Source organism: Oncorhynchus tshawytscha, unplaced genomic scaffold (genome assembly GCF_018296145.1).
Source record: "Oncorhynchus tshawytscha isolate Ot180627B unplaced genomic scaffold, Otsh_v2.0 Un_contig_1626_pilon_pilon, whole genome shotgun sequence".
NCBI lineage: Eukaryota > Metazoa > Chordata > Actinopteri > Salmoniformes > Salmonidae > Oncorhynchus > Oncorhynchus tshawytscha.
In genome coordinates, this window is record NW_024609597.1 from 212,501 (window position 1) to 239,882 (window position 27,382).

Here is a 27,382-nt window from a genome sequence, read left to right on the forward strand (position 1 = left end):
GTGTGTGTGTAACACTGTGCTCTGCTGCCCTCATCAGGTTAGAGAGGAGTATTGCAAGCTCCTGTCCTGTATCTGCACACCACAGAAGAAGAGATACTCAGAGGTCAGCACTACCAACCCTTCTTCCAGCCAATCCCAGGTACACACACAGCCACACACACACACGCATGCGCACACACACGCACACACACACACACACATACACACACACACACACACACACACACACACACATATAAACCACTTTCATTAATTTAACCTCTGTCCTTTGACCTTTGTCTGTCCTAGGGGTCAAGGAGCGCAGAGAACACGGGGGAGTCACAGATATGATGTCACCAAACCCCCATAATGCACCTCTTTACTTCTCCTCCCATGACAAAGGTTCCCACCAGATGGCCAAACTGTGAAGTTAAAATGGTCAATATCGTAAACATTTATGTGAAGTGTTTCTGATTTAGTATCTTGGCCAGATAGTGACACACCAGAAACACTCAGCCCGAGGATAGTACTGTTCAGACCAGGTTAGTAGAAAATGTGTCCAACTAGCCCGCCAGATAGTAAAAATGGTAGTCCTCTAGCCAGGTTGGCCAGTGCCCAGAATCCTTCAGTTCCATCCCTGATTAGACACTTCATATCAAACTTGATGTTAACCACTGTCTTAAGCATTAGGTTATCCAATCAGAAGTTATGTGATCTTCATGTCATCCAATAGGAGTCCATAAGGTCTTTATGTCATCCAATTAGAAGTTATATGATCTTCATGTCATCCAATAGGAATCTATATGATCTTCATGTCATCCAATAAGAAGTTATATGATCTTCATGTCATCCAATAGGAGTCCATAAGGTCTTTATGTCATCCAATTAGAAGTTATATGATCTTCATGTCATCCAATAGGAATCTATATGATCTTCATGTCATCCAATAGGAATCTATATGATATTTATGTCATCCAATAGGAATCTATATGATATTTATGTCATCCAATAGGAATCTATATGATATTTATGTTATCCAATAGAAGTGAATATCCTCTTTATGTAATTATCACAACCACAAAAGAAAGGTACTATTTTACACCACTTCGATGAAATCATAAACATGAGCAACATAAGCTTTTTTTTTTTATTACCAAGAGAACAAGAAAGGGTGACTTTCTACACAAATAAATCCAAAGGGATTTAAATCCAAAGGGATGTGAAGATTTGTGTTAGTTGTGACCTAATGGACTGTTTTACTGTTTTACTGTAAATGTGTATTGATCTTTAACACTTTTTAAATAACATTTAAGAATTAGTCTTTATAAATGAATATACATGTTTATAAATTATTATAAATGTTGTACATTTTTTTAATGGAAAGCTGGTAATATTTACACATTCTTATAAATGTTTACAAAAATAATTGTAAATCGTTTATAAATCGTTAAAAGGTTTATTCACGATAGTTATTTTAAAGTGCTACCATTGACACCTCTATGTACATAATGAGATGCGAACACCTGCAGTGCTTCTGTCCAAAAACAGCATTTATCAACGGGATTCCAGAAATCCCAGTGGTAAGATTTCCACAATCAGGAGGGAATAAACCTGGGTAAAGCAACTGTTAAAACCTAACAAATTAGCCTGTTAAAACCTAACAAATTAGCCGCTATGCCAAGAGATCCGAACAGCTTGACGAGGTTGCTAGGTGTTGTGGTTTCAATAGCTGTATAGGTTTAGGAATAAAGGAGTAACAATGTACTGTACAGTTCTGCCATTGTAGAGGTCCTTAGGCACAGATCTAGGATCAGAATACAGTAAATGTACTGTACAGTTCTGCCATTGTAGAGGTCCTTAGGCACAGATCTAGGATCAGAATACAGTAAATGTACTGTACAGTTCTGCCATTGTAGAGGTCCTTAGGCACAGATCTAGGATCAGAATACAGTAAATGTACTGTACAGTTCTGCCATTGTAGAGGTCCTTAGGCACAGATCTAGGATCAGAATACAGTAAATTACTGTACAGTTCTGCCATTGTAGAGGTCCTTAGGCACAGATCTAGGATCAGAATACAGTAAATGTACTGTACAGTTCTGCCATTGTAGAGGTCCTTAGGCACAGATCTAGGATCAGAATACAGTAAATGTACTGTACAGTTCTGCCATTGTAGAGGTCCTTAGGCACAGATCTAGGATCAGAATACAGTAAATTACTGTACAGTTCTGCCATTGTAGAGGTCCTTAGGCACAGATCTAGGATCAGAATACAGTAAATTACTGTACAGTTCTGCCTGTTCCTTACAGGCACAGACAGTTCTAAATTACTTTACAGTTCTGCCATTGTAGAGGTCCTTAGGCACAGATCTAGGATCAGAATACAGTAAATTACTGTACAGTTCTGCCATTGTAGAGGTCCTTAGGCACAGATCTAGGATCAGAATACAGTAAATGTACTGTACAGTTCTGCCATTGTAGAGGTCCTTAGGCACAGATCTAGGATCAGAATACAGTAAATTACTGTACAGTTCTGCCATTGTAGAGGTCCTTAGGCACAGATCTAGGATCAGAATACAGTAAATTACTGTACAGTTCTGCCATTGTAGAGGTCCTTAGGCACAGATCTAGGACCAGAACACAGTAAATGTACTGTACAGTTCAGTAGAGGTTGTCCTTAGGCACAGATCTAGGATCAGCTTACCCATCCCAAAACCTAACTTAAAGGGCTATCCAGGATTGGTACATCCAGTTTTTTTTACTTTTAAATGATTGATTTATTGCTCTTGGTTCTTGTAGAATATAACTTAAAACTGCCTTGTGACCAGGTCAACAGTCGTTCCCCATCAGTACCCCAACTATAAGCTTGTTTTCACTCCATTGTTTGTCCACGATGTAAAGGTTTAAAACATGGTTAAAAGTATCCTGTTGATCTCATGGATGGTCAGTCCTTGCATCCAGAGATCCATCTGTGATGTTGAGAGTGGTTCAATCTATCCAGGCCCATCCCTCAGCTGTTAACCACAACAAGTGATGGGATGACCTGTTAGTTGCTTTTTAAATCCCAGACTGCCCCTTTAAGGTTCCACCTAGAACTTGGTCTCAGAGTAACCATGGAGATTCAGTAGAGTCTTAAAACAATCTAAAAAACGTCTACATTCAATGTTGTATGTTTTATATTCTATTCTGTTGCACTTTTACTTCGACAAGTTGTGTATTTTATACTTTTAAAGAACGTACCATTTTCATGTCCTTTATCAACACTGTTCTGAATGTAAGCACTTAGTGTTGTACTTGACTGTGTACTCTGTAGTGTGTGTGTGTGTGTGTGTGTGTGTGTGTGTGTATGTGAGAGAGAGTGGGTATGTTTCGGTAGCTTTAGCCACAATAAAACGTTGCTACAAATAACCTACTGTAGATGTCTTCTTACCACACACACACGCAAACACACACACAGAAACACACACACACACACACACACACACACACACACACACACACACACACACACACACACACACACACACATGCAAACACAAACACACACAGACAGACACACACACACACACACATGCAAACACACACATACACACAGACACACACAGAAACACACACACACACATGCAAACACAACACACACACACACACACACACACACACACACACACACACACACACACACACACACACAAACACACATGCAAACACAAACACACACAGACAGACACACACACACACACACATGCAAACAACACATACACACAGACACACACAGAAAAACACACACACACATATTCAAACACACACACACACACACACACACACACACCAAGACCGAGCCTCTGGGACTAGAAAAAAACTTCAATACAACAGAATAATAGTGGCATTAGTGTGTGTGTGTGTGTGTGTGTGTGTGTTTGTTTTTGCATGTGTCTGTGTGTGTGTTTGCGTGTGTGTATATGTATGTGTGTGTGTGTGTGTGTTTGCATGTGTCTGTGTGTTGCTAACCTTTTGTAAAGACATCCACATTCACACAGCGATTTGAACCATATAGATCCATGATAGCAGGATGTGCAGGTCTAGTTGTGTCGAACCTGAATGTGTTGAGGCCTACTCAGACCATGGTGAGTGTCCACCCTGAGATCCCTTCTCTAATGATTTCTGTCTTCCCTCACTTTCTATACAGTAGATCCCTTCTCTAATGACTTCTGTCCTACTTCACATTCTATACAGTAGATCCCTTCTCTAATGACTTCTGTCCTCCTTCATTTGGGATGTACACATTGTCTTAAAAGAGCCTATGCTTAAAGTTGTTGTCTGGTTGAAGAACTCTCTCTCTGTCTCTCTCTCTCTCTCTCTCTCTCAGTGAGAGTACAGAGAGAAAGAGGGGGAAAGAGAGAGGGGGCGTGCTCTAACAGAAAGAGGGTGTGGGGAGGAGAGCTAAATAGTTATTTTCTAACTCCATGTGGTTCACACTGAGAGGTGTCTCTCTAAGAGAGAGAGAATATTGTATTTATTTTCTCACCATTTATCACACGGAATAAAAACCTTGTTAATCTGGGATTATCTTCAATCTGAATTCAGTAAAACAGATTTAATCTCAGACGGATTCCTCTTGTGGGACTAGTTTTATTAGGATCCTACTAGTTGTTATAATACCAGTCTGTCTCTGAGATGGGGTCCAGAACTCTTCTACTTGTTCTGGGTGAGTCTAACCTTGTATATCTTTGGAACTTGAATGTCTGTGTGTTTGTTTGTGTTTGTGCGTAGTGTGTGTTTGTGTGTGTGAGAGACTGAGTCTAACATTTTGCTTTTTAAATCCCAGACTGCCCCTTTAAGGTTCCATCCTAGAACTTGGTCTCAGAGTAACCATGGAGATTCAGTTCAGTCTGAAAACAATCTAAACAACATCTACATTCAATGTTGTGTGTTTTACATTCTATTCTGTTGCAATTTTACAAGTTGTGTATTTTATACTTTTAGAGAACATACCATTTCCAAGACATTCTATCAAGCATTCTGAATGTAAGCACTTAGTGTTGTACTTGACTGTGTACTTTGTAGTGTGTGTGTTAGAGAGAGAGAGAGAGAGAGAGAGAGAGAGAGAGACAGGCAGGCAGACAGAGACAGACAGACAGACAGACAGACAGACAGACAGACAGACAGACAGACAGACAGACAGACAGACAGACAGACAGACAGACAGACAGACACGAGAGAGAGGATTTATGTATGTTTCGGTAGCTTTAGCCACAATAAAACGTTGCTACATTTAACCTACTGTAGATGTCATCTTACCACACATGCACATACACTATATATATATAAAGGATCTACTGTATAGAGAGTGAAGTAGGACAGAAGACATTAGAGAAGGGATCTACTGTATAGAGAGTGAAGTAGGACAGAAGACATTAGAGAAGGGATCTACTGTATAGAGAGTGAAGTAGGACAGAAGACATTAGAGAAGGGATCTACTGTATAGAGAGTGAAGTAGGACAGAAGACATTAGAGAAGGGATCTACTGTATAGAGAGTGAAGTAGGACAGAAGACATTAGAGAAGGGATCTACTGTATAGAGAGTGAAGTAGGACAGAATTCAATAGAGAAGGGATCTACTGTATAGAGAGTGAAGTAGGACAGAAGACATTAGAGAAGGGATCTACTGTATAGAGAGTGAAGTAGGACAGAATTCAATAGAGAAGGGATCTACTGTATAGAGAGTGAAGTAGGACAGAATTCAATAGAGAAGGGATCTACTGTATAGAGAGTGAAGTAGGACAGAAGACATTAGAGAAGGGATCTCAGGGTGGACACTCACCATGGTCTGAGTAGGCCTCAACACATTCAGGTTCGACACAACTAGACCTGCACATCCTGCTATCATGGATCTATATGATTCATATCACTGTGTGAATGTGGATGTCTTTACAAAAGGTTAGCAACACACTCATACACACACACACACACACATACACACACACATACATATACATACACACATACACACGCACACACACACACACACACACACACACACACATACATATACATCTACACACACACACACATACACACAGACACACACATACACAGTATCCAGCTCTGACTCATTCAGGGACTCTCCAAATAGCCAACTAGTGTCAGTCTTGTTACTGTGTTGCTTCCTGGAAACAGTGATATTCTGACAGTAACAAATAACAGAACATATCCTGAACATAGAACTACATCCATAACATCTATAACATAATTACCTGAACATAGAACTACATCCATAACATCTATAACATAATTACCTGAACATAGTACTACATCCATAACATCTATAACATAATTAACTGAACATAGTACTACATCCATAACATCTATAACATAATTAACTGAACATAGTACTACATCCATAACATCTATAACATAATTAACTGAACATAGTACTACATCCATAACATCCATAGCATAACTACCTGAACATAGCATTACATTACATTACTATCATCATCATCATCATCATCACTACTATCATCATCATAGTATGCAGCATACCACCTTGCATACCACTGCTGGCTTGCTTCTGAAGCTAAGCAGGGTTGGTCCTGGTCAGTCCCTGGATGGGAGACCAGATGCTGCTGGAAGTGGTGATGGAGGGCCAGTAAGTCCCTGGATGGGAGACCAGATGCTGCTGGAAGTGGTGTTGGAGGGCTAGTAAGTCCCTGGATGGGAGACCAGATGCTGCTGGAAGTGGTGTTGGAGGGCCAGTAAGTCCCTGGATGGGAGACCAGATGCTGCTGGAAGTGGTGTTGGAGGGCCAGTAAGTCCCTGGATGGGAGACCAGATGCTGCTGGAAGTGGTGTTGGAGGGCCAGTAAGTCCCTGGATGGGTGACCAGATGCTGCTGGAAGTGGTGTTGGAGGGCCAGTAGGAAGCATTCCGGTCAAATTTTTTAAATAAAATCCCAAAACCCCAATGCAGCGATTGGGGACACTGCCCTGTGTAGGGTGCCGTCTTTCGGATGGGATGTTAAACGGGTGTCCTGACTCTCTGAGGTCATTAAAGCTCCCATGGCACTTATTGTAAGAGTAGGGGTGTTTATCCCGGTGTCCTGGCTAAATTCCCAATCTGGCCCTCAAACCATCATGGTCACCTAATAATCCCCAGTTTACAATTGTCTCATTCATCCCCATCCTCTCCCCTGTAACTATTCCCCAGGTCGTTGCTGTAAATGAGAACGTGTTCTCAGTCAACTTACCTGGTAGAATAACGGATATATAAAAAATATATATACATATTTGTTTTAAATCATCATCATCACTACTATCATCATCATCATCATCATCATCATCATCATCATCATCATCATCACTACTATCATCATCATCCCTACTATCATCATCATCATCATCACCATCATCACTACTATCATCATCATCACTACTATCATCATCGTCATCATCATCATCATCGCTACTATCATCATCATCCCTACTATCATCATCATCCTCATCATCATCATCATCACCATCATCACTACTATCATCATCATCATCATCACTACTATCATCATCATCATCATCACTACTATCATCATCATCCCTACTACCATCATCATCATCATCACTACTATCATCATCATCACTACTATCATCATCATCACTATCATCATCATCACTACTATCATCATCATCATCATCATCATCATCATCATCATCATCATCACTACTATCATCATCATCATCATCATCATCATCATCACTACATCATCATCATCACTACTATCATCATCATCATCATCATCATCATCATCATCATCACTACTATCATCATCATCACTACTATCATCATCATCACTACTATCATCATCATCATCATCATCATCACTACTATCATCATCATCACTACTATCATCATCATCATCTATCATCATCATCATCATCATCATCATCATCATCATCATCATCATCTCATCATCATCATCATCATCATCATCATCATCATCACTATCATCATCATCATCACATCACATCATCATCACTATCATCATCATCACTACTATCATCATCATCACCATCATCACTATCATCATCATCACTACTATCATCATCTATCATCATCATCTATCATCATCACTATCATCATCATCACTACTATCATCATCATCATCATCACCAGGCATCATTTCTATCATCATCAGAATCATCTCATCATCATACCATCTCAAAATCATCATCATACTACTATCATCATCATATCAAATCATCATCATCACTACTATCATCATCATCATCATAGTATCATCAAACTATCAACATCAGTCATCACTACTATCATCATCATGCAGTATCATCATTACATTTGGCTCATTCATCTCCTCTTCACCAGGCTGTTTCTGTAAATGAGAACATGTTCTCAGTCAATTTACCTCAACAAATCAAATCTGCATTTAACAAGTTATTCCCTACAAGAGAAATGGGTTGGAAAAGTTCCAGCCAGACATGAGTCTGTCCCAGAATGAAAACCTGCCACGACTTGCTTCCAGACAAACGTTAAACCTTCTGAGCACAATAACATGTGAAGAAATAAAAGGGGGTGAACACTTCTGAGTATTAACCAGAGACGTGACAATATTTCTCTAAAATTCAGTGTATCACAATATTACCCTAATAAGTAATGGAATTATATGAAGAAATTAATCAGCATAATATGTAAATTAATTAACATTAACAACAGCAAAATTCCAATATAACTAACTCAAAATAACACAGAGCTCTTGAATCTTTATTCTCAAAACAACAAATACAGAGAACCTCTTGCCTCCAACATGGCATTTCTGAAGTGACTAATTATCAACTTTTAACAACTATAAAATGAATAGTAATTTGCGGAACTTGTGAATGAGCTATTGAATAAAGTTCCATAAACCAGATGCTTTAAGAATCATTAACTTGAATGAAATCAATCAAACACAGCATCTCTTCGCTCCCATCGCTGAAGTCCACATCCCAACCTTCTGGTTTAGCTGTTTCCCAGAAACGTCTCCCATCACCAAAGGCAAGTCTATAATCCTGAACGCTTTACCAGTCGGTACAGGTTATTAAATGTGTGAACTATGGTGAAATAAATGTTTAAATACACATTTCCCCAAAGTCACTCCCTAGTCCAGGTACTCAGTAGGAGTTTCTACAAGAAATTACAAGAATTTGGTAAAATCAGGAAAACTAGGCACCACGAAGACAATCAAATATATGCAATGTGGAGAACCAGTATTTTACTGGTGATTAAACCCATGGGCCTATAGTACAGTAGCCTGTGGAATAGACTGTATATATGCAATGTGGAGAACCAGTATTTTACTGGTGATTAAACCCATGGGCCTATAGTACAGTAGCCTGTGGAATAGACTGTATATATGCAATGTGGAGAACCAGTATTTTACTGGTGATTAAACCCATGGGCCTATAGTACAGTAGCCTGTGGAATAGACTGTATATATGCAATGTGGAGAACCAGTATTTTACTGGTGATTATACCCATGGGCCTATAGTACAGTAGCCTGTGGAATAGACTGTATATATGCAATGTGGAGAACCAGTATTTTACTGGTGATTATACCCATGGGCCTATAGTACAGTAGCCTGTGGAATAGACTGTATATATGCAATGTGGAGAACCAGTATTTTACTGGTGATTAAACCCATGGGCCTATAGTACAGTAGCCTGTGGAATAGACTGTATATATGCAATGTGGAGAACCAGTATTTTACTGGTGATTATACCCATGGGCCTATAGTACAGTAGCCTGTGGAATAGACTGTATATATGCAATGTGGAGAACCAGTATTTTACTGGTGATTATACCCATGGGCCTATAGTACAGTAGCCTGTGGAATAGACTGTATATATGCAATGTGGAGAACCAGTATTTTACTGGTGATTTTACCCATGGGCCTATAGTACAGTAGCCTGTGGAATAGACTGTATATATGCAATGTGGAGAACCAGTATTATACTGGTGATTATACCCATGGGCCTATAGTACAGTAGCCTGTGGAATAGACTGTATATATGCAATGTGGAGAACCAGTATTATACTGGTGATTAAACCCATGGGCCTATAGTACAGTAGCCTGTGGAATAGACTGTATATATGCAATGTGGAGAACCAGTATTTTACTGGTGATTATACCCATGGGCCTATAGTACAGTAGCCTGTGGAATAGACTGTATATATGCAATGTGGAGAACCAGTATTTTACTGGTGATTATACCCATGGGCCTATAGTACAGTAGCCTGTGGAATAGACTGTATATATGCAATGTGGAGAACCAGTATTATACTGGTGATTATACCCATGGGCCTATAGTACAGTAGCCTGTGGAATAGACTGTATATATGCAATGTGGAGAACCAGTATTATACTGGTGATTAAACCCATGGGCCTATAGTACAGTAGCCTGTGGAATAGACTGTATATATGCAATGTGGAGAACCAGTATTTTACTGGTGATTAAACCCATGGGCCTATAGTACAGTAGCCTGTGGAATAGACTGTATATATGCAATGTGGAGAACCAGTATTTACTGGTGATTATACCCATGGGCCTATAGTACAGTAGCCTGTGGAATAGACTGTATATATGCAATGTGGAGAACCAGTATTTTACTGGTGATTAACCCATGGGCCTATAGTACAGTAGCCTGTGGAATAGACTGTATATATGCAATGTGGAGAACCAGTATTATACTGGTGATTATACCCATGGGCCTATAGTACAGTAGCCTGTGGAATAGACTGTATATATGCAATGTGGAGAACCAGTATTATACTGGTGATTATACCCATGGGCCTATAGTACAGTAGCCTGTGGAATAGACTGTATATATGCAATGTGGAGAACCAGTATTATACTGGTGATTAAACCCATGGGCCTATAGTACAGTAGCCTGTGGAATAGACTGTATATATGCAATGTGGAGAACCAGTATTATACTGGTGATTATACCCATGGGCCTATAGTACAGTAGCCTGTGGAATAGACTGTATATATGCAATGTGGAGAACCAGTATTATACTGGTGATTATACCCATGGGCCTATAGTACAGTAGCCTGTGGAATAGACTGTATATATGCAATGTGGAGAACCAGTATTATACTGGTGATTATACCCATGGGCCTATAGTACAGTAGCCTGTGGAATAGACTGTATATATGCAATGTGGAGAACCAGTATTATACTGGTGATTAAACCCATGGGCCTATAGTACAGTAGCCTGTGGAATAGACTGTATATATGCAATGTGGAGAACCAGTATTATACTGGTGATTATACCCATGGGCCTATAGTACAGTAGCCTGTGGAATAGACTGTATATATGCAATGTGGAGAACCAGTATTTTACTGGTGATTATACCCATGGGCCTATAGTACAGTAGCCTGTGGAATAGACTGTATATATGCAATGTGGAGAACCAGTATTTTACTGGTGATTAAACCCATGGGCCTATAGTACAGTAGCCTGTGGAATAGACTGTATATATGCAATGTGGAGAACCAGTATTATACTGGTGATTAAACCCATGGGCCTATAGTACAGTAGCCTGTGGAATAGACTGTATATATGCAATGTGGAGAACCAGTATTATACTGGTGATTATACCCATGGGCCTATAGTACAGTAGCCTGTGGAATAGACTGTATATATGCAATGTGGAGAACCAGTATTATACTGGTGATTAAACCCATGGGCCTATAGTACAGTAGCCTGTGGAATAGACTGTATATATGCAATGTGGAGAACCAGTATTATACTGGTGATTAAACCCATGGGCCTATAGTACAGTAGCCTGTGGAATAGACTGTATATATGCAATGTGGAGAACCAGTATTATACTGGTGATTAAACCCATGGGCCTATAGTACAGTAGCCTGTGGAATAGACTGTATATATGCAATGTGGAGAACCAGTATTATACTGGTGATTATACCCATGGGCCTATAGTACAGTAGCCTGTGGAATAGACTGTATATATGCAATGTGGAGAACCAGTATTATACTGGTGATTATACCCATGGGCCTATAGTACAGTAGCCTGTGGAATAGACTGTATATATGCAATGTGGAGAACCAGTATTATACTGGTGATTATACCCATGGGCCTATAGTACAGTAGCCTGTGGAATAGACTGTATATATGCAATGTGGAGAACCAGTATTATACTGGTGATTATACCCATGGGCCTATAGTACAGTAGCCTGTGGAATAGACTGTATATATGCAATGTGGAGAACCAGTATTATACTGGTGATTAAACCCATGGGCCTATAGTACAGTAGCCTGTGGAATAGACTGTATATATGCAATGTGGAGAACCAGTATTATACTGGTGATTATACCCATGGGCCTATAGTACAGTAGCCTGTGGAATAGACTGTATATATGCAATGTGGAGAACCAGTATTATACTGGTGATTATACCCATGGGCCTATAGTACAGTAGCCTGTGGAATAGACTGTATATATGCAATGTGGAGAACCAGTATTATACTGGTGATTAGTACCCATGGGCCTATAGTACAGTAGCCTGTGGAATAGACTGTATATATGCAATGTGGAGAACCAGTATTATACTGGTGATTATACCCATGGGCCTATAGTACAGTAGCCTGTGGAATAGACTGTATATATGCAATGTGGAGAACCAGTATTATACTGGTGATTATACCCATGGGCCTATAGTACAGTAGCCTGTGGAATAGACTGTATATATGCAATGTGGAGAACCAGTATTATACTGGTGATTATACCCATGGGCCTATAGTACAGTAGCCTGTGGAATAGACTGTATATATGCAATGTGGAGAACCAGTATTATACTGGTGATTATACCCATGGGCCTATAGTACAGTAGCCTGTGGAATAGACTGTATATATGCAATGTGGAGAACCAGTATTATACTGGTGATTATACCCATGGGCCTATAGTACAGTAGCCTGTGGAATAGACTGTATATATGCAATGTGGAGAACCAGTATTATACTGGTGATTATACCCATGGGCCTATAGTACAGTAGCCTGTGGAATAGACTGTATATATGCAATGTGGAGAACCAGTATTATACTGGTGATTATACCCATGGGCCTATAGTACAGTAGCCTGTGGAATAGACTGTATATATGCAATGTGGAGAACCAGTATTATACTGGTGATTATACCCATGGGCCTATAGTACAGTAGCCTGTGGAATAGACTGTATATATGCAATGTGGAGAACCAGTATTATACTGGTGATTAAACCCATGGGCCTATAGTACAGTAGCCTGTGGAATAGACTGTATATATGCAATGTGGAGAACCAGTATTATACTGGTGATTATACCCATGGGCCTATAGTACAGTAGCCTGTGGAATAGACTGTATATATGCAATGTGGAGAACCAGTATTATACTGGTGATTATACCCATGGGCCTATAGTACAGTAGCCTGTGGAATAGACTGTATATATGCAATGTGGAGAACCAGTATTTTACTGGTGATTATACCCATGGGCCTATAGTACAGTAGCCTGTGGAATAGACTGTATATATGCAATGTGGAGAACCAGTATTATACTGGTGATTATACCCATGGGCCTATAGTACAGTAGCCTGTGGAATAGACTGTATATATGCAATGTGGAGAACCAGTATTATACTGGTGATTATACCCATGGGCCTATAGTACAGTAGCCTGTGGAATAGACTGTATATATGCAATGTGGAGAACCAGTATTATACTGGTGATTATACCCATGGGCCTATAGTACAGTAGCCTGTGGAATAGACTGTATATATGCAATGTGGAGAACCAGTATTATACTGGTGATTATACCCATGGGCCTATAGTACAGTAGCCTGTGGAATAGACTGTATATATGCAATGTGGAGAACCAGTATTATACTGGTGATTAAACCCATGGGCCTATAGTACAGTAGCCTGTGGAATAGACTGTATATATGCAATGTGGAGAACCAGTATTATACTGGTGATTATACCCATGGGCCTATAGTACAGTAGCCTGTGGAATAGACTGTATATATGCAATGTGGAGAACCAGTATTATACTGGTGATTATACCCATGGGCCTATAGTACAGTAGCCTGTGGAATAGACTGTATATATGCAATGTGGAGAACCAGTATTATACTGGTGATTATACCCATGGGCCTATAGTACAGTAGCCTGTGGAATAGACTGTATATATGCAATGTGGAGAACCAGTATTATACTGGTGATTATACCCATGGGCCTATAGTACAGTAGCCTGTGGAATAGACTGTATATATGCAATGTGGAGAACCAGTATTATACTGGTGATTAAACCCATGGGCCTATAGTACAGTAGCCTGTGGAATAGACTGTATATATGCAATGTGGAGAACCAGTATTATACTGGTGATTATACCCATGGGCCTATAGTACAGTAGCCTGTGGAATAGACTGTATATATGCAATGTGGAGAACCAGTATTATACTGGTGATTATACCCATGGGCCTATAGTACAGTAGCCTGTGGAATAGACTGTATATATGCAATGTGGAGAACCAGTATTATACTGGTGATTAAACCCATGGGCCTATAGTACAGTAGCCTGTGGAATAGACTGTATATATGCAATGTGGAGAACCAGTATTATACTGGTGATTATACCCATGGGCCTATAGTACAGTAGCCTGTGGAATAGACTGTATATATGCAATGTGGAGAACCAGTATTATACTGGTGATTATACCCATGGGCCTATAGTACAGTAGCCTGTGGAATAGACTGTATATATGGAGAACCAGTATTATACTGGTGATTATACCCATGGGCCTATAGTACAGTAGCCTTGGAATAGACTGTATATATTGGAGAACCAGTATTATACTGGTGATTAAACCCATGGGCCTATAGTACAGTAGCCTGTGGAATAGACTGTATATATGCAATGTGGAGAACCAGTATTATACTGGTGATTAAACCCATGGGCCTATAGTACAGTAGCCTGTGGAATAGACTGTATATATGCAATGTGGAGAACCAGTATTATACTGGTGATTAAACCCATGGGCCTATAGTACAGTAGCCTGTGGAATAGACTGTATATATGCAATGTGGAGAACCAGTATTATACTGGTGATTATACCCATGGGCCTATAGTACAGTAGCCTGTGGAATAGACTGTATATATGCAATGTGGAGAACCAGTATTATACTGGTGATTATACCCATGGGCCTATAGTACAGTAGCCTGTGGAATAGACTGTATATATGCAATGTGGAGAACCAGTATTATACTGGTGATTATACCCATGGGCCTATAGTACAGTAGCCTGTGGAATAGACTGTATATATGCAATGTGGAGAACCAGTATTATACTGGTGATTATACCCATGGGCCTATAGTACAGTAGCCTGTGGAATAGACTGTATATATGCAATGGAGAACCAGTATTATACTGGTGATTATACCCATGGGCCTATAGTACAGTAGCCTGTGGAATAGACTGTATATATGCAATGTGGAGAACCAGTATTATACTGGTGATTAAACCCATGGGCCTATAGTACAGTAGCCTGTGGAATAGACTGTATATATGCAATGTGGAGAACCAGTATTATACTGGTGATTATACCCATGGGCCTATAGTACAGTAGCCTGTGGAATAGACTGTATATATGCAATGTGGAGAACCAGTATTATACTGGTGATTATACCCATGGGCCTATAGTACAGTAGCCTGTGGAATAGACTGTATATATATATACTGTGATTATGTGGGAGAAGCCTGTGGAATAGACTGTATTATACTGGTGATTAAACCCATGGGCCTATAGTACAGTAGCCTGTGGAATAGACTGTATATATTATACTGGTGATTAAACCCATGGGCCTATAGTACAGTAGCCTGTGGAATAGACTGTATAGTATTATACTGGTGATTATACCCATGGGCCTATAGTACAGTAGCCTGTGGAATAGACTGTATATATGCAATGTGGAGAACCAGTATTATACTGGTGATTATACCCATGGGCCTATAGTACAGTAGCCTGTGGAATAGACTGTATATATGCAATGTGGAGAACCAGTATTATACTGGTGATTATACCCATGGGCCTATAGTACAGTAGCCTGTGGAATAGACTGTATATATGCAATGTGGAGAACCAGTATTATACTGGTGATTATACCCATGGGCCTATAGTACAGTAGCCTGTGGAATAGACTGTATATATGCAATGTGGAGAACCAGTATTATACTGGTGATTATACATGGGCCTATAGTACAGTAGCCTGTGGGCCTGTATATATGCAATGTGGAGAACCAGTATTATACTGGTGATTATGGGCCAGTACAGCCTGTGGAATAGACTGTATATATGCAATGTGGAGAACCAGTATTATACTGGTGATTATACCCATGGGCCTATAGTACAGTAGCCTGTGGAATAGACTGTATATATGCAATGTGGAGAACCAGTATTATACTGGTGATTATACCCATGGGCCTATAGTACAGTAGCCTGTGGAATAGACTGTATATACAGTGGAGAACCAGTATTATACTGGTGATTAAACCCATGGGCCTATAGTACAGTAGCCTGTGGAATAGACTGTATATATGCAATGTGGAGAACCAGTATTATACTGGTGATTATACCCATGGGCCTATAGTACAGTAGCCTGTGGAATAGACTGTATATATGCAATGTGGAGAACCATATTATACTGGTGATTATACCCATGGGCCTATAGTACAAGCCTGTGGAATAGACTGTATATATTATACTGGTGATTATACCCATGGGCCTATAGTACAGTAGCCTGTGGAATAGACTGTATATATTATACTGTGATTATACCCATGGGAGAACCTGTGGAATATTATACTGGTGATTAAACCCATGGGCCTATAGTATACTGGTGATTAAACCCATGGGCCTATAGTACAGTAGCCTGTGGAATAGACTGTATATATTATACTGGTGATTAAACCCATGGGCCTATAGTACAGTAGCCTGTGGAATAGACTGTATATATTATACTGGTGATTATACCCATGGGCCTATAGTACAGTAGCCTGTGGAATAGACTGTATATATGCAATGATTAAACCCATGGGAGAACCAGTATTATACTGGTGATTAAACCCATGGGCCTATAGTACAGTAGCCTGTGGAATAGACTGTATATATTATACTGGTGATTAACCCATGGGCCTATAGTACAGTAGCCTGTGGAATAGACTGTATATATTATACTGGTGATTATACCCATGGGCCTATAGTACAGTAGCCTGTGGAATAGACTGTATATATTATACTGGTGATTATACCCATGGGCCTATAGTACAGTAGCCTGTGGAATAGACTGTATATATTATACTGGTGATTAAACCCATGGGCCTATAGTACAGTAGCCTGTGGAATAGACTGTATATATTGGAGAACCAGTATTATACTGGTGATTATACCCATGGGCCTATAGTACAGTAGCCTGTGGAATAGACTGTATATATATATATTATACTGGTGATTATACCCATGGGCCTATAGTACAGTAGCCTGTGGAATAGACTGTATATATTATACTGGTGATTAACCCATGGGCCTATAGTACAGTAGCCTGTGGAATAGACTGTATATATATTATACTGGTGATTATACCCATGGGCCTATAGTACAGTAGCCTGTGGAATAGACTGTATAGTATATTATACTGGTGATTAAACCCATGGGCCTATAGTACAGTAGCCTGTGGAATAGACTGTATATATTATACTGGTGATTATACCCATGGGCCTATAGTACAGTAGCCTGTGGAATAGACTGTATATATTATACTGGTGATTATACCCATGGGCCTATAGTACAGTAGCCTGTGGAATAGACTGTATATATTATACTGGTGATTATACCCATGGGCCTATAGTACAGTAGCCTGTGGAATAGACTGTATATATTATACTGGTGATTATACCCATGGGCCTATAGTACAGTAGCCTGTGGAATAGACTGTATATATTATACTGGTGATTAAACCCATGGGCCTATAGTACAGTAGCCTGTGGAATAGTATACTATTATACTGGTATATATTATACTGGTGATTATACCCATGGGCCTATAGTACAGTAGCCTGTGGAATAGACTGTATATATTATACTGGTGATTATACCCATGGGCCTATAGTACAGTAGCCTGTGGAATAGACTGTATATATTATACTGGTGATTAAACCCATGGGCCTATAGTACAGTAGCCTGTGGAATAGACTGTATATATTATACTGGTGATTATACCCATGGGCCTATAGTACAGTAGCCTGTGGAATAGACTGTATATATTATACTGGTGATTATACCCATGGGCCTATAGTACAGTAGCCTGTGGAATAGACTGTATATATTATACTGGTGATTATACCCATGGGCCTATAGTACAGTAGCCTGTGGAATAGACTGTATATATTATACTGGTGATTAAACCCATGGGCCTATAGTACAGTAGCCTGTGGAATAGACTGACTGTATATATTATACTGGTGATTATACCCATGGGCCTATAGTACAGTAGCCTGTGGAATAGACTGTATATATTATACTGGTGATTATACCCATGGGCCTATAGTACAGTAGCCTGTGGAATAGACTGTATATATTATACTGGTGATTATACCCATGGGCCTATAGTACAGTAGCCTGTGGAATAGACTGTATATATTATACTGGTGATTATACCCATGGGCCTATAGTACAGTAGCCTGTGGAATAGACTGTATATATTATACTGGTGATTAAACCCATGGGCCTATAGTACAGTAGCCTGTGGAATAGACTGTATATATTATACTGGTGATTAAACCCATGGGCCTATAGTACAGTAGCCTGTGGAATAGACTGTATATATTATACTGGTGATTATACCCATGGGCCTATAGTACAGTAGCCTGTGGAATAGACTGTATATATTATACTGGTGATTAAACCCATGGGCCTATAGTACAGTAGCCTGTGGAATAGACTGTATATATTATACTGGTGATTAAACCCATGGGCCTATAGTACAGTAGCCTGTGGAATAGACTGTATATATTATACTGGTGATTATACCCATGGGCCTATAGTACAGTAGCCTGTGGAATAGACTGTATATATTATACTGGTGATTATACCCATGGGCCTATAGTACAGTAGCCTGTGGAATAGACTGTATATATTATACTGGTGATTAACCCATGGGCCTACTGTATATATTATACAGTAGCCTGTGGAATAGACTGTATATATTATACTGGTGATTATACCCATGGGCCTATAGTACAGTAGCCTGTGGAATAGACTGTATATATTATACTGGTGATTAAACCCATGGGCCTATAGTACAGTAGCCTGTGGAATAGACTGTATATATTATACTGGTGATTAAACCCATGGGCCTATAGTACAGTAGCCTGTGGAATAGACTGTATATATTATACTGGTGATTAAACCCATGGGCCTATAGTACAGTAGCCTGTGGAATAGACTGTATATATTATACTGGTGATTATACCCATGGGCCTATAGTACAGTAGCCTGTGGAATAGACTGTATATATTATACTGGTGATTAAACCCATGGGCCTATAGTACAGTAGCCTGTGGAATAGACTGTATATATTATACTGGTGATTAAACCCATGGGCCTATAGTACAGTAGCCTGTGGAATAGACTGTATATATTATACTGGTGATTATACCCATGGGCCAGTACAGTAGCCTGTGGAATAGACTGTATATATTATAGATTACAGTAGCCTGTGGAATAGACTGTATATATTATACTGGTGATTAAACCCATGGGTATAGTACAGTAGCCTGTGGAATAGACTGTATATATTATACTGGTGATTAAACCCATGGGCCTATAGTACAGTAGCCTGTGGAATAGACTGTATATATTATACTGGTGATTATACCCATGGGCCTATAGTACAGTAGCCTGTGGAATAGACTGTATATATTATACTGGTGATTAAACCCATGGGCCTATAGTACAGTAGCCTGTGGAATAGACTGTATATATTATACTGGTGATTAAACCCATGGGCCTATAGTACAGTAGCCTGTGGAATAGACTGTATATATTATACTGGTGATTAAACCCATGGGCCTATAGTACAGTAGCCTGTGGAATAGACTGTATATATTATACTGGTGATTAAACCCATGGGCCTATAGTACAGTAGCCTGTGGAATAGACTGTATATATTATACTGGTGATTATACCCATGGGCCTATAGTACAGTAGCCTGTGGAATAGACTGTATATATTATACTGGTGATTATACCCATGGGCCTATAGTACAGTAGCCTGTGGAATAGACTGTATATATTATACTGGTGATTATACCCATGGGCCTATAGTACAGTAGCCTGTGGAATAGACTGATTATACCCATGGGCCTATATATTATACTGGTGATTATACCCATGGGCCTATAGTACAGTAGCCTGTGGAATAGACTGTATATATTATACTGGTGATTAAACCCATGGGCCTATAGTACAGTAGCCTGTGGAATAGACTGTATATATTATACTGGTGATTATACCCATGGGCCTATAGTACAGTAGCCTGTGGAATAGACTGTATATATTATACTGGTGATTAAACCCATGGGCCTATAGTACAGTAGCCTGTGGAATAGACTGTATATATTATACTGGTGATTATACCCATGGGCCTATAGTACAGTAGCCTGTGGAATAGACTGTATATATTATACTGGTGATTAAACCCATGGGCCTATACCCATGGGCCTATAGCACAGTAGCCTGTGGAATAGACTGTATATATTATACTGGTGATTATACCCATGGGCCTATATTAGCCTGTGGAATAGACTGTATATATTATACTGGTGATTATACCCATGGGCCTATAGTACAGTAGCCTGTGGAATAGACTGTATATATTATACTGGTGATTAAACCCATGGGCCTATAGTACAGTAGCCTGGTGGAATAGACTGTATATATTATACTGGTGATTATACCCATGGGCCTATAGTACAGTAGCCTGTGGAATAGACTGTATATATTATACTGGTGATTATACCCATGGGCCTATAGTACAGTAGCCTGTGGAATAGACTGTATATATTATACTGGTGATTATACCCATGGGCCTATAGTACAGTAGCCTGTGGAATAGACTGTATATATACTGGTGATTATACCCATGGGATTACAGTACCCATGGGCCTATAGTACAGTAGCCTGTGGAATAGACTGTATATATTATACTGGTGATTATACCCATGGGCCTATAGTACAGTAGCCTGTGGAATAGACTGTATATATTATACTGGTGATTATACCCATGGGCCTATAGTACAGTAGCCTGTGGAATTATACTGGTGATTAAACCCATGGGCCTATAGTACAGTAGCCTGTGGAATAGACTGTATATATTATACTGGTGATTAAACCCATGGGCCTATAGTACAGTAGCCTGTGGAATAGACTGTATATATTATACTGGTGATTATACCCATGGGCCTATAGTACAGTAGCCTGTGGAATAGACTGTATATATTATACTGGTGATTATACCCATGGGCCTATAGTACAGTAGCCTGTGGAATAGACTGTATATATTATACTGGTGATTAAACCCATGGGCCTATAGTACAGTAGCCTGTGGAATAGACTGTATATATTATACTGGTGATTAAACCCATGGGCCTATAGTACAGTAGCCTGTGGAATAGACTGTATATATTATACTGGTGATTAAACCCATGGGCCTATAGTACAGTAGCCTGTGGAATAGACTGTATATATTATACTGGTGATTATACCCATGGGCCTATAGTACAGTAGCCTGTGTGGAATAGACTGTATATATTATACTGGTGATTAAACCCATGGGCCTATAGTACAGTAGCCTGTGGAATAGACTGTATATATTATACTGGTGATTATACCCATGGGCCTATAGTACAGTAGCCTGTGGAATAGACTGTATATATTATACTGGTGATTATACCCATGGGCCTATAGTACAGTAGCCTGTGGAATAGACTGTATATATTATACTGGTGATTATACCCATGGGCCTATAGTACAGTAGCCTGTGGAATAGACTGTATATATTATACTGGTGATTAAACCCATGGGCCTATAGTACAGTAGCCTGTGGAATAGACTGTATATATTATACTGGTGATTATACCCATGGGCCTATAGTACAGTAGCCTGTGGAATAGACTGTATATATTATACTGGTGATTATACCCATGGGCCTATAGTACAGTAGCCTGTGGAATAGACTGTATATATTATACTGGTGATTAAACCCATGGGCCTATAGTACAGTAGCCTGTGGAATAGACTGTATATATTATACTGGTGATTAAACCCATGGGCCTATAGTACAGTAGCCTGTGGAATAGACTGTATATATTATACTGGTGATTATACCCATGGGCCTATAGTACAGTAGCCTGTGGAATAGACTGTGATTATATATTATACTGGTGATTAAACCCATGGGCCTATAGTACAGTAGCCTGTGGAATAGACTGTATATATTATACTGGTGATTAAACCCATGGGCCTATAGTACAGTAGCCTGTGGAATAGACTGTATATATTATACTGGTGATTATACCCATGGGCCTATAGTACAGTAGCCTGTGGAATAGACTGTATATATTATACTGGTGATTATACCCATGGGCCTATAGTACAGTAGCCTGTGGAATAGACTGTATATATTATACTGGTGATTATACCCATGGGCCTATAGTACAGTAGCCTGTGGAATAGACTGTATATATTATACTGGTGATTAAACCCATGGGCCTATAGTACAGTAGCCTGTGGAATAGACTGTATATATTATACTGGTGATTAAACCCATGGGCCTATAGTACAGTAGCCTGTGGAATAGACTGTATATATTATACTGGTGATTAAACCCATGGGCCTATAGTACAGTAGCCTGTGGAATAGACTGTATATATTATACTGGTGATTATACCCATGGGCCTATAGTACAGATTAGCCTGTGGAATAGACTGTATATATTATACTGGTGATTATACCCATGGGCCTATAGTACAGTAGCCTGTGGAATAGACTGTATATATTATACTGGTGATTATACCCATGGGCCTATAGTACAGTAGCCTGTGGAATAGACTGTATATATTATACTGGTGATTATACCCATGGGCCTATAGTACAGTAGCCTGTGGAATAGACTGTATATATTATACTGGTGATTATACCCATGGGCCTATAGTACAGTAGCCTGTGGAATAGACTGTATATATTATACTGGTGATTATACCCATGGGCCTATAGTACAGTAGCCTGTGGAATAGACTGTATATATTATACTGGTGATTATACCCATGGGCCTATAGTACAGTAGCCTGTGGAATAGACTGTATATATTATACTGGTGATTAAACCCATGGGCCTATAGTACAGTAGCCTGTGGAATAGACTGTATATATTATACTGGTGATTATACCCATGGGCCTATAGTACAGTAGCCTGTGGAATAGACTGTATATATTATACTGGTGATTATACCCATGGGCCTATAGTACAGTAGCCTGTGGAATAGACTGTATATATTATACTGGTGATTATACCCATGGGCCTATAGTACAGTAGCCTGTGGAATAGACTGTATATATTATACTGGTGATTATACCCATGGGCCTATAGTACAGTAGCCTGTGGAATAGACTGTATATATTATACTGGTGATTATACCCATGGGCCTATAGTACAGTAGCCTGTGGAATAGACTGTATATATTATACTGGTGATTATACCCATGGGCCTATAGTACAGTAGCCTGTGGAATAGACTGTATATATTATACTGGTGATTAAACCCATGGGCCTATAGTACAGTAGCCTGTGGAATAGACTGTATATATTATACTGGTGATTATGGGCCTATAGTACAGTAGCCTGTGGGACTGTATATATACTGGTGATTATACCCATGGGCCTATAGTACAGTAGCCTGTGGAATAGACTGTATATATTATACTGGTGATTATACCCATGGGCCTATAGTACAGTAGCCTGTGGAATAGACTGTATATATTATACTGGTGATTATACCCATGGGCCTATAGTACAGTAGCCTGTGGAATAGACTGTATATATTATACTGGTGATTATACCCATGGGCCTATAGTACAGTAGCCTGTGGAATAGACTGTATATATATATAGTACAGTAGCCTGTGGAATAGTGATTATACCCATGGGCCTATAGTACAGTAGCCTGTGGAATAGACTGTATATATTATACTGGTGATTATACCCATGGGCCTATAGTACAGTAGCCTGTGGAATAGACTGTATATATTATACTGGTGATTATACCCATGGGCCTATAGTACAGTAGCCTGTGGAATAGACTGTATATAATGAGTATAGTACAGTAGCCTGTGGAATAGACTGTATATAATGAGTATAGTACAGTAGCCTGTGGAATAGACTGTATATAATGAGTATAGTACAGTAGCCTGTGGAATAGACTGTATATAATGAGTATAGTACAGTAGCCTGTGGAATAGACTGTATATAATGAGTATAGTACAGTAGCCTGTGGAATAGACTGTATATAATGAGTATAGTACAGTAGCCTGTGGAATAGACTGTATATAATGAGTATAGTACAGTAGCCTGTGGAATAGACTGTATATAATGAGTATAGTACAGTAGCCTGTGGAATAGACTGTATATAATGAGTATAGTACAGTAGCCTGTGGAATAGACCACCATTTGGGATGAGCACATTGTAAAGAAGGAACGTGTTTGCATCCCAACGAGGTCCAGAGTACTGTGGTGTTGACAGGGATGGGATTGAAGCTAGTCCAAGACTAGTACTTTTCAGATCTGGCTAGTAGAACATTTGCCAAACTAGCCCGTCTGTGACATTTTGTATGTTCAAATATTTCATGGCACATAATGGACTAGTAATAATCTAGGCTAGTAATAATCTACCAGCCTGGCAGACAAGTTGCCAAAATCTGTAAATTCCATCCTGGGTTGTAGGCCTGTTCATTCAGATGAAGAATGTAGCAAACAGTTGTAAACAGTTGCAAAATGTTTAGCAACAGAAACATTTTTACTCCAAACGAAATTCAGTTCCTAAATCATTACCTGATTTCAGGAAGAATAAAAATAAATAGTGGAACTGGCTTCGAAGTCCAGAGTTCAAACTGAGGGCTTTAAGCCATAAATGAATGTGATGTTGAGTAACAATCCCACATGGTTTTGTTGATCGGTTCCTTCTTGTTGGAACACTTTGAAAGAATACATTCTGGACCAATAACAGGCTCAGCATTACCAGTAGTCCTATATCCCATGGCGATCACTAATTGATATATTGTATGTGTCCCAAATGCACTATATAGGAATATGGTGTCATTTGGGATGTACACATTGTCTTAAAAGGGCCTACGCTTAAAGTGGTTGTCTGGTTAAATGACTCTCTCTCTCTCCCTCTCTCTCTCTCTCTCTCTCTCTCTCTCTCTCTCTCTCTCTTTCTCCCTCTCTCTCTCTCTCTCTCTCTCTCTCTCTCTCTCTCTCTCTCTCTCTCTCTCTCTCTCTCTCTCTCTCCCTCTCTCTTCGCAGGTCTTCATGTCACTCTACTGGGGAACCTAGAGGCCAGAGATTGCGGCCTGGGCTTCATATTCAAAACAAGAAAACAATGTGATGATACAGATGAGTGTAAAGACTGGGACAGTACCCCAACCTGTGGAAGTAATGCCACGTGTTACAACACACAGGGGAGCTTCTACTGTCAGTGTCTACCTGGGTTCAAATCCACAACGACTGTCAACTTCACCTTTTCTGGACAGTGTACTGGTGAGTATTTGTGTGTGTGTGTGTGTGTGTGGGGGGGTGCGAGGGTCTCAGTTCATGGTCATATATAAGTTAGGAAGTGCAGCTCAGTTTCCACCTCATTTTGTGGGCAGTGAGCACATAGCCTGCCTTCTCTTGAGAGCCAGGTCTCCCTACGGCCGCCTTTCTCAATAGCAAGGCTATGCTCACTGAGCCTTACATAGTCAAAGATTTCCTTAATTTTGGGTCAGTCACAGTGATCAGGTATTCTGCCACTGTGTACTCTCTGTTTAGGGCCAAATAGCATTCTAGTTTGCACATTTTGTTTGTAAATTCTTTCCAATGTGTCAAGAAATTAACTTTTTGTTTTCTCATGATTTGGTTGGGTCTAATTGTGTTGCTGTCCTCGTGCTCTGTGGGGTGTGACTTTCCTCTGTTGCTGTAGATACCGTTATTCCACTGGCAGCTTCCTCTTTGTAGTGTTGAGGCCCAAATGACACCCTATTCCCTGTATAGTGCACTACATTAGACCAGGGCCCATAGTGCACTATACAATAGGGTGTCAATTGGGATGCATGCTAGGATGGTTACCATGGCAAAATTTCAACACTAGTGTGCTGTGGGTTTCTGGGTGTTTTAATCTCCAGCTCAACTTCCTCTCTGTCTCATGTCTTCATTTATATCTTAGTTAGTTGGTATCTGATGGTAAACTTGGTTACCCATGGCAACAACTTCGATCTACTATGAGCATGATAAGGATGTGACAGTTTTCATTTGTATGTGTTGTATGTGTTGTGGTGTGTTGTGGTGTGGTGTTGTGGTGTGTGTGTGTTGTGTTGTGGTGTGGTGTTGTGGTGTGTGTGTGGTGTGTGTTGTGGTGTGTGTGTGTGTGGTGTGTGTTGTGGTGTGTGTTGTGGTGTGTTGTGGTGTGGTGTGTGTTGTGGTGTGTGTTGTGGTGTGTGTTGTGGTGTGTGTGTTGTGGTGTGTGTTGTGGTGTGTTGTGGTGTGGTGTGTGTTGTGTGTGTGTGTGTGTGGTGTGGTGTGTGTTGTGGTGTGTGTGTTGTGGTGTGTGTTGTGGTGTGTGTTGTGGTGTGTGTTGTGGTGTGTGTTGTGGTGTGGTGTGTGGTGTGGTGATGTTGTGGTGTGGTGTTGTGGTAACATGCACGTGTGATGGTTGTTAGTTCTCATTGTGTTGTGTTGTTCTGTGTTCTGTTGTGTGGTTGTTGTTGTTGTGCACGTGTGATGGTGGTATGTTATATTGTGTTATGTTGTGTAGTGTTGTGCTGATGTGCAGGTGGGATTGTGTTGTTTTGTTGTGTAGGTGTGATTGTGTCCTGTCGTGTTATGTTCTGTTGTGTTGCACTGTGTAGTGTCGATCCCGGTGTGATGGTTGTGTTTTGTAACATGTATGTGCTGTGTAGTGTCGATCCAGGTGTGATGGTTGTGTGTTGTGTTTCCTTTCAGTACTGACCTGTGACCAGGTCAAAGCAGATCAGACTCCTGAACAGGTGAG

General features: G+C 39.9%; 2 protein-coding genes across 3 annotated transcripts in view; both read left to right on the top strand.

The window, feature by feature from the left end:
* The window catches only part of LOC112240539 (adhesion G protein-coupled receptor E1-like), a 46,907-nt gene extending 43,522 nt beyond the window's left edge, over positions 1 to 3,385 (top strand). Inside the window, exons 18-20 of the mRNA XM_042316142.1 lie at positions 38 to 139; positions 289 to 2,026; positions 2,332 to 3,385. Of these exons, the coding sequence (XP_042172076.1) occupies positions 38 to 139; positions 289 to 330 (144 nt within the window). The 3' untranslated portion in view covers positions 331 to 2,026; positions 2,332 to 3,385. The remainder of the gene's footprint in view (positions 1 to 37; positions 140 to 288; positions 2,027 to 2,331) is intronic.
* Positions 3,386 to 3,730: 345 nt separating this feature from the next.
* LOC121845236 (adhesion G protein-coupled receptor E3-like) overlaps positions 3,731 to 27,382 on the top strand; it is a 28,979-nt gene continuing 5,327 nt past the window's right edge. The window contains exons 1-3 of one of the 2 annotated variants that reach the window (XM_042316143.1): positions 3,731 to 4,682; positions 25,660 to 25,893; positions 27,334 to 27,377. In XM_042316143.1, coding sequence (XP_042172077.1) covers positions 4,652 to 4,682; positions 25,660 to 25,893; positions 27,334 to 27,377 — 309 coding nt within the window. In that variant the 5' untranslated portion in view covers positions 3,731 to 4,651. Of the gene's footprint in view, positions 4,683 to 25,659; positions 25,894 to 26,537; positions 26,646 to 27,333; positions 27,378 to 27,382 lie in introns of those variants that run through there. The other variant, XM_042316144.1, reaches the window with a different exon arrangement.